Source organism: Phoca vitulina, unplaced genomic scaffold, assembly GCF_004348235.1.
Source record: "Phoca vitulina isolate PV1807 unplaced genomic scaffold, GSC_HSeal_1.0 scaffold94, whole genome shotgun sequence".
Taxonomy (NCBI): domain Eukaryota; kingdom Metazoa; phylum Chordata; class Mammalia; order Carnivora; family Phocidae; genus Phoca; species Phoca vitulina.
Window position 1 is genome coordinate 2,333,002 of NW_022589797.1, and position 9,882 is coordinate 2,342,883.

A 9,882-nucleotide genomic window follows, 5' to 3' on the forward strand; every position below is an offset into this window, starting at 1 on the left:
AAAAGAGCCTCCCCACAAGATGGCATAAATAAGGGGAAGGACAGGACATCTTGGGAGACAGAGGGAACCTGGGATTTTAGGAGAGGAAATAGCACAGTCCCCAACTCCTCCCAGCCATGCTCTCCCTTTTTCTATACATTGTGCCAGGCCAGAAAGTCCCATCCCTCAGGAAGGTTGGGGGTGTATCACTCTAGCTTCCTCTCCCCCTAGACCATCTTTGTTACCTACTACAGGCTCTGTGCCCATCTGGAGTTTAGGAGGAGGAGCAAAATAGACCCAGGTGGCTCTCCCAGCCCCATCCCACCAATGTTTGAAAGTACCTGGAGAACCTTAAAAAAATACAGAACCTTTGACTCTATTCTAAGATTCTATTTAAGATGGTCTGGGGAGGGGGGGCACCTGGGTGGCTCAGTGGTTGGGCATCAGACTCTTGATTTTGGCTTGGGTCATGATCTTGGGGTCATGGGATCGAGCACCAGGTCAGGTTCCACGTTCAGCGCAGTCTGCTTGTCCTTCTCTCTCTGCTCCTACCCCTGCTCACTCGCTCTCTCTCTCTCAAATAAATAAATAAATTAAATCTTTTTTTTTTAAAGATTTTATTTTATTTATTTGACAGAGAGAGACACAGCGAGAGAAGGAACACAAGCAGGGGGAGTGGGAGAGGGAGAAGCAGGCTTTCTGCGGAGCAGGGAGCCCGACGTGGGGCTCAATCCCAGGACCTCGGGATCATGACCTGAGCCAAAGGCAGACGCTCAACGACTGAGCCACCCAGGTGCCCCAATAAATGAAATCTTAAAAAAAAAAAAAAAGATGGTTTAGGGTGGTGTCTCTAATTCTGTATTTCTAATGAGCTCCTCATGTGATTCTGAAGTACAACCAAATTTGGAAACAGTAGAAACAATTTAATATGATATGCCTCTGGAATCATCTACATGACCCCCGCCCAGACCCATGCTATCCTACCTCTCTGGGAACTCTTCAGAAACAGGCTGCTCGCTCCTTACTTAGTCACTTCCACAGAGGGTGAGGTAGGTGGGGAAGGAGATTGAAGATATGGGAATTAAAAGCTTTCTGGTGCCAGGATCTACCATCAGACCAGGTAAATGGCCCAAGAAATCTTATCTCCTTGTTTTTGCCCAGTCTTGTCCCAAGAATGCCAGCCTCTTGCCAGCTGAGGCACTCCCTGCTCTGCTTAAGGTCTCAGCCTGTTGTAAAACCTCAGGCTCAAGAGCTCACTTATCTCTCCTTTAATTCACTCAGATTCCAGTCCCTCTACTCAGTGGGCCTTGGGATAAAACACCACATCCTCATCCCTATCCAAAAATATCCCCATCTCCAATCCCCACCCCCTCTGCATCCCACAAAAACACCCCTATCATGGGCATAATATTTCTGTCACTATCTTGTACTTGGCCCACCCTGTCCTGACTTTATTCCTCCCAATTCTTATCCTCACCACATCTCTCTATGGTCTCCCTATCCCCATACAAGCTGTCCTTCAGAAATCTGGAATAAGCCTGGGGATGAGGGAGCATGGTGTTGAGTTTAGCACTCTGGGAACTAGATGGATTTTCCAGTCCTAACCTGATAATCACAACTCTGAAGTCCCAATCTGCTTTTAAACACAGATTCTAAGTCATGACCTAATAATACTCACACCATACACCAGCATAAATTCCAAATGGATAAAAGATTTAAAACGTTAAAAACTAAACTACAGGAATAACAGCATGCAAAATGGCAGAGTAGGAAGCTCTAGGGGTTGATCCCTCCACTGAAGCAACCACTGAACTGGAAAGAGCAATTGGAAGTACCTATTTCAGAACTCTGTAACTTGATTAGACACTTACAACAATCACGGGTGTGCTTGATGAAGGGAGAGGATGCTTGATCTTTCATAAGAGAGCATCATGCATCAACTAGCTACCAGCTAATGCTATAGGGAAAGTGGCCCACATTCCTGGAGTATCTTGCTGGTAGCAGAGAATCTTGTCCTCCAAAAATTGGGGATTGTGTATTTTGGTTGGTCTGGCAGTTCCCTAAAGGACAGGTGAGATGCTTGCCTTGGTTGCAGACCTCTTGGGCTGCAGCAGCTTCCACGGTGGCATAAATCACAATATTAAAAGGGACAGATCCCTTTTAGTGGGAGATGGATAGAGAAACCTTTGTCAGGCCACTGGCTAACTGCAGAGATAACAGAACAGAAACCTCAGGGACCACACACAACAAAGAATACACACCTGGCAAAAATTACTTGGAAAAGTCAAAGCACATGGCTGCAGCCCTTAACAAACAAATATCTGCAACCCCTAAGGAATGAAAGAATCAGTTTTCCACAGATACCACATTATAATATTCAGAATGTCAAGTTCTCAAAAAAAAAAAAAAAAATTACAAGACATACAAAAAAAAACCCAAGAAAATACAGCCTATTCACAGGAGAAAAAGTATTTGACAGAAACCCTCCATAAGGAAGCCCACACATTGGACATATTAGATGAAGACTTTAACTGTCAAAAATATGTTCAAAGGGCTGAAGGAGACCATGGACAAAGAAAAACGGGAAATCTCAAAAATGATGTATGAAGAAAATGAGACTATCAATAAAGAAGTACAAATTATTAAAAATGAACCAAACAGGGATACCTGGATGGCTCAGTCTTTAAGTGTCTGCCTTCAGTTCAGGTCATGATCCCGGGGTCCTGGGATCGAGCCCCGTGTTGAGCTCCCTTCTCCACATGAAGTCTGCTTCTCCCTCTCCCACGCCCCCTGCTTGTGTTCCCTCTCTTGCTGTCTCTCTCTCTCTCTCTGTCAAATAAAATCTTTTTTAAAAAATGAACCAAACAAACATTCTAGAGCCAAAAATGCAATAATTTAATTTTTAAAGATTTTATTTATTTGAGAGAGAGAGAGGAGGGGCAGAGGGAGAGGGAGAGTGAGCATGGAGTCCAACGCAAGGCTTGATCTCAGGACCCTGAGATCATGACCTGAGCCAAAACCAAGAGTCAGATGTTAAACCAACTGAGCCACCCAGGCGCCAGAGCCAGAAATACAATAATTTAAATGAAAAAATTCATTAGGGGAATTCAACAACAAACTTGAGAAGGTGGAAGGAAGGATCAGATACTTGAAGATAAGGCAATTGAAATTATTGAGTCTGACTTGGAGTATAAAACCTGAAACCATAAAACTCCTAGAAGAAAACACAGACAGTAAGCTCTTTGACATCAGTCTTAGCAATATATTTTGTGGGGGGGTTCCAATCTCCTTAGGCAAGAACAACAAAAGCTAAAATAAACAAATGGGATTACATCAAACTAGAAAAGTTTTGCACAGCAAAAAAAACCATCAACAAAATGAAGGGCAACCTACTGAATCAGAAGAGGTATTTGCAAATCATACATCCAAGAACAGGCTAATATCCAAAATATATAAAGAATTCATATTTAAACTTAATATTAAGTTTATTAATATTAATATTTAAAAGATTAAAAAATAAGTAGAGGATTTGAATAAACATTTTTCCAAAGACATACAGATGGCTAACAGGCACATGAAAAGATGCTCAACATCACTAATGATCAGGGAAATGCAAATCAAACAACAATGAGATATCACCTCACACCTGTCAGACTGGCTATTACCAAAAAGACAAAAAATAACAAGTGTTGGTGAGGATGTGGAGAAAAGGGAACCATAATACACTGTTGGTGGAGATGTAAATTTGTGTAGCAATGGAAACATCTGGAGGTTTCTATTGAAAAATAAAATCAGAAATGAAAAAGAAGACATTCCAACTGATACCACACAAATACAAAGGATCTTAAGAGACCACGCTGAACAATTATATACCAACAAATTGGATAATCTAGAGGATATGGATAAATTCCTAGGAACATACAACCTACCAAGACTGAATCATGAAGAAATAGAAAATCTAAATAGACCTATAACTAGTTAGGACATTAAATCAGTAATAAAAAAATCTCCCAACAGAGAAAAGCCCAGGACCAGATAGATGGTCCTGGTAAATTCTACCAGGTGAATCCTTCACTGATGAATTCTACCAGACATTTAAAGAAGAATTAATACCAATCCTTCTGAAACTCTTACCCAAAATTGAAGATGAAGGAACACTCCCAAATTCATTTTATGAGCCCAGCCTTACCCTGATACCAAAGCCAGACAAGAGCACTGCAAGATAATAAAATTACAGGCCAATATCCCTGATTAACATACAGGCAAAGTCCTCAACAAAATACTTACAAAACATATTCAGGAGCACATTAAGAGTCATACACTATGATTGAGTGGGATTTATCCCTGTGATGCAAAGACGGGTCATATACTCAAATCAACAAATGTGAAACACCACATTAACAGAATGAAGGGTAAAAATTATATGATCATCTCAACAGATGTAAAAGCATTTGACAAAATTCAACATCATTTCATGATAAAAACTCTCAGTAAATTAGGTATAGAAGGAACGTATCTCAATATAAATAAGGTCATAGATGACAAGCTTTCAGCTAACATCATCCTCAAGAGTGAAAGATTGGAAGCTTTTTCTGTAAGAACAAAACTGGGGCACCTGGCTGGCTCAGTCAGTAGAGCTTGAGATTCTTGATCTAGGGACCTGAGTTCAAGCCCCACATTGGTCACAGAGTTTATGTAAAAAAATATCTGGGGCACCTGGCTGGCTCAGTTGGCAGATCATGTGACTCTTGATCTCAGGGTTGTGAGTTTGAGCCCCACACTGGGGAAGATTAGGAACAAAACAAGTGTGCTTACTATTATCACTTCCATTCAACACAGTACTGGAAGTCCTAGCCAGGGCAATTAGGCAAGAAAAAGAAATAAAAAGCATCCAGCTCAGAAAGGAAGAAGTAAAACTGTCTCTGCTTGTAGATGTCATGATCTTATATATAGAAAATCCCAAGGACTCCACCAAAAAAAACTGTTAGAACTAATAAATTCAGTAAAGTTGCAGGATACAAAATCAACATACAAAAATCAGTTGCATTTCTATACACTAACAACAAACTATCTAGAAGAGAAATTAAGAAATAATCCCACTTACAATATCATTAAAAGTAATAAAATACTTAGGAATAAATTTAACCAAGGAGGTGAAAGACCTATAAACTGAAAAATGTAAGACACTGATGAAAGAAATTGAAGAGGAGACAAATAAATGGAAAGATATCCTGTGTTCTTTGATTAGAATATTAATAGTGTTAAAACGTCCATACTACCCAAAGTGAGCTACAGATTCAATGCAATCTCTATCAAAATTCCAATGGCATTCTTTCACAGAAATAGAAAAAAGAAAATCTAAAATTCATATTGAACCACAAAAGACCCCAAATAGCCAGAATCTTGAAAAAGAAAAACTAAGCTGGAGGCATCATACTTCCTGGTTCCAAACTATATTAAAATGCTATAGTAATCAGGGCACCTGGACAGCTCCGGCTAAGGATCCGACTCTTGATTTTGGCATCAGGCTCCGCACTGGGCAAGGAGGTGTGGAGAATCATCAGAGAAATGCAAGCCAAAACCACAATGACATATCACCTCATTCCTGTTAGAATGCCTAGTATCAGAAAGACAAGAGATAGGGGCGCCTGGGTGGCTCAGTCGGTTAAGAGTCAGTCTTCTGCTCAAGTCCTGATCTCAGGGTTCTGGGATCTAGCCCTGCATCACATGGGACTCCCCACTGAGCAGGGAGTCTGCTTCTCCCTCTCCCTCTACCCCTTCCCCCTCTCACTCTGGTCCTCCCCCCAACCCCTCCCCTCATGCTCATCCTTGTGCTCTTGCCCTCTCTTTCTCTCTCTCTCAAATAAAAAAAAGGAAAGACAAGAGATAACAAATGTTGGGAGAGGAGGTGGAGAAAAGGGAACACTGTAACCTTGTTGATGAGTATGTAAATTGGTACATCCATTATGAAAAACAGTATAGATATTGCTCAAATAATTAAAAATAGAACTATCCTATGATCCAGCAATCCCTCTTTTGGGTATATATCCAAAGGAAATGAAACCACTGCCTCAAAGTGATATTTGTCCTCTCTTGTTCATTGTATCATTATTTACAATAGCCAGGACATGGAAACAACCTAAGTGTCTATTGATGGATGAATGGATAAAGAAGATGTGGTATATGCATACAATAGAATATTATTCAGCCATTAAAAAAGAAAGAAACTGCCCTTTGAGACAACATGGATGAACCTAGAAAGCCTTTTACTAAGTGAAATAAGTCAGACAGAGAAACACAAATACTACACTGTATCACTTAAAAGTGCAATTAAAAAAAAAATTCAAACACAGAAACAGAATGGTGGTTGCCAGGGGTTCGGGGCAGGGAGAGAATGGGGAAATGTTGGTCAAAGGGTACAAACTTTCAGTTATAAGATGAACAAATTCTAAGGAATGAATGTACAATATGGTCACTGTAGTTAATAATACTATATTGTACACTTGAAATTTGCTAAGAAAATATATCTTAAACATTCTCACCACAAGAAAAGGAAAAGGTCACTATGTGAAGTGATGGAGGTATTAATTAACTTGATTGTGGTAATTATTTCACAATGTATACCTATATGAAATCATCACATTGTAACATTTTAAATACATACAATTTTATTTTTCAGTTATACCTCAATAAAGCTGGGGGAAAAAAACAAAGGGAAATCTTCATGGCCTTGGATTTGACAATGGTTTCTTAAATATGACACCAAAAGCCCAGGCAACAGAAAAATAGATAAATTGGACTTCATCAAAATTTTAAAATTCTGTGTATCAAAGGACACTATCAAGAGAGTGAAAACCCACAGAAAGGGAGGAAATTTTTACAAATCATATATCTGATAAGGGTCTATTGTCCAGAACAGAGAAAGAATCCTTACAGTCCAATAATCAGATGTGCATTTTAGGAACAGTCCTCAGCCTGCTGGAAGGATGGGGAGAGTGTGGAACCTGGCATGTAGTGAAGAGGCAATCTTCCTGGGGAACATTCCAGGGGAGCGGTGGGGAGGCCTGCACCAAGACAGTGGCGAAAGGTAGAAAGAGGGCCTGACATGGGCGCCTGGGTGGCTCAGTTGTTAAGCGTCTGCCTTCGGCTCGGGTCATGATCCTGGGGTCCTGGGATGGAGCCCCGCATCAGGCTCCCTGCTCGGCGGGGAGTCTGCTTCTCCCTCTGACCCTCCTTCTGCTTGTGTTCCCTCTCTCGCTGTGTCTCTCTCTGTCAAATAAGTAAATAAAATCTTTAAAAAAATAAAATAAGGGGCGCCTGGGTGGCTCAGTCGTTAAGCATCTGCCTTCGGCTCAGGTCATGATCCCAGGGTCCTAGGATCGAGCCCCGCATCGGGCTCCCTGCTCAGCGGGAAGCCTGCTTCTCCCTCTCCCACTCCCCCGCTTGTGTTCCCGCTCTCGCTGTGTCTCTCTCTGTCAAATAAATAAAATCTTTAAAAAAAAAATAAAAAATTTAAAAAAATTAAAAAATAAAAAATAAATAAAATAAAATTAAAAAGAGGGCCTGACAGATTCAACTGATATTGAGGAGAAAGACTCAGGCGGCTTGGGACCCTGATGAGCCTGATGAGCCGTGTGAAGTTTTTGTTTCCGCATACTAGTGAGGCTGGGTGCCAGGACAGGATCTGCCTTTCAGGAAGGAAAAGGAGGGAGATCCCTATTCTTGCCTGGACAGAGTGACTGGGGATGGAGGAAGTGAAAGTGTCTGCCTGCATAAATAGGCAACAGTCCAGTCCTAGCCGACACACGGACCCCCAACTTGCAGCTGTCCACCTCGCGCACCGCTCTGGCCTCACACTCACCCGCTACCACAGCCATGGCTCAGTCACTGGCTCTGAGCCTCCTTGTCCTGGTCCTGGCCTTCTGCATCCCCTGGACCCAAGGTACCAAGGAGGGAGTGGCCGAGGATGGGGATAAGGGGAGGCCTGGGTGGGAGCCTACAAGAAGCCCCGGCTCCCTGTAAACCCCACCCTGCAGGCAGTGACGGAGGGGCACAGGACTGTTGCCTCAAGTACAGCCTAAGGAAGATTCCCGCCCGGGTTGTCCGCAGCTACCGGAAGCAGGAGCCAAGCTTGGGCTGCCCCATCCCGGCCATCCTGTGAGTGAGTGCAAGAAGGTGGGTGCAGCTGAGTGGGGAGGGCCTGGTGGGCAAGACTAGGACAGGCTTGCTAATGCCCAACCCCCAGGTTCTCACCTCGGAAGCGCTCTCAACCAGAGCTGTGTGCAGACCCTAAAGAGACCTGGGTGCAGCAGCTGATGCAGCGTCTGGACCAGCCACCGGCCCCACAGAAACAAGTCCAGGGCTGTAAGAAGGACAAGGGGGCTCCCAAGTCTGGCAAGAAGGGAAAGGGCTCCAAAGGCTGTAAGAGGTGAGGAAGCTAAAGGGACAGGGGGGTGAGGGGAGGGAAGCAAAAGGGAGCCTCGCTCAGCCCTTCAAGCCCCTCCCCTCTTCTACCCTCCCAGGACTGAACAGCCACAGACCCAAAAGGGTCCATAGCCCAGTGACCAGCCTGGAGCCCAGGAGGCCCCCACCAGCCTCACCAGGGCTTGGAGCCCTGATCCAAGGAGCAAGAAGTGGGCTAGGAGAAAGGGTGGACTCAGGGGCCCCAGGGGCCCCAGAGCAACCACCTCATGCTGGCCTTGCCTCACCCCTTCTCCTGCTTCAACCATCCCTTCTGTATTCCCAGCCCTATCCCGCATGGCTGAGTTGCCCACACCAGGCCAGGCCCAGAAAGGCAGAGGAGGGATAGTCTCCCAGAAAGCATGAGAGGAGGCAGCAGGACTGTCCCCTCTGAGGAAAGGTCACCCAAGACCCTCTGGACCTGACCCTGCTCCCACTGCACCCACTGCTTCCTTGTAAATATGATTTCTACCTAACAATAAAAACCCGTTCCAGCCTCCCACGCAAATATCTGTTCTGTGTGTTTGTGTCCATGGGGAAGCCAGTGTCACTACAGGGTGGGGTCACACACTCTGGGGTCCCAGCCAAGAACTAAACCTGGCAAATTCTATTTTCTCACCTACTCCAAGAGTTTCTTTGCCCACCCCTCCCCCCACCCCAGCTACCTTGGCAGTAGAAGGGAGCTGGGCTGCCCCTGGTCTCTGAGAAATCCCTGTCAGTGAGAGATGGTGGACCCACAGCACACATCCCCAAAGGCTCTGCGGGCCTCTGAGACCCTGAAGAGAGTCCTTTCCTGATTGTATTCAGCATTCTCTCACTCCAGGGGTGGCCTCCAGATCTTTTCCTAGCTCTGCCTGGGACTGCCTCTACTTTCCCTGGGGGCCTTCCGAATGTGAACTCCCAAGTCCTTCTTTGGAAGGGAGACCTGTAACACAGGCAAACTCAAGTTCTACTAAACCTACCCTATAGCACAGTTCCAGCCCTGGGATCCCTTCCCAAACATCCGAGAGGATTCCCTTCTGCCCTAATCAGAGAAGTTGGGTCCCTCTTTGTTTAATAGGGCTGTGTGCGTCTTTATTCCAATCTGGGCTTCTTGACTCCCTCAGCTTCCTTCCAGTTGGGAGAGCCTCCTCCCCTTCCCTTCTTTCCTCCCCTAGGGTACTTTAACCCCTTTAACCTCTGGAGACCAAGCCCCTTTAACCTCTGGCAGGTATTCAGAACCCCAGAATTCAGATGTAAATCAGTGTCCTCTCAAAAAAAGACTCTTTTTTTTTTTTTTTAAGATTTTATTTATTTGAAGAGAGAGACACAGCGAGAGAGGGAACACAAGCAGGGGGAGTAGCAGAGGGAGAAGCAGGCTTCCCGCCGAGCAGGGAGCCCAATGCGGGGCTCGATGCGGGGCTCGATGCGGGGCTCGATGCGGGGCTCGATGCGGGGCTCGAT

At 44.5% G+C, this 9,882-nt stretch overlaps 1 protein-coding gene across 1 annotated transcript; it reads left to right on the forward strand.

Moving 5' to 3' along the window:
* The first annotated feature begins 7,798 nt into the window (after positions 1-7,798).
* Positions 7,799-8,946, forward strand: CCL21 (C-C motif chemokine ligand 21). Its single transcript, XM_032396843.1, has 4 exons — positions 7,799-7,921; positions 8,016-8,136; positions 8,225-8,407; positions 8,502-8,946. The coding sequence occupies exons 1-4, from the start codon at positions 7,855-7,857 to the stop codon at positions 8,533-8,535; spliced, it is 405 nt and encodes a 134-aa protein (XP_032252734.1). The 5' UTR covers positions 7,799-7,854; the 3' UTR covers positions 8,536-8,946.
* Positions 8,947-9,882: the final 936 nt, after the last annotated feature.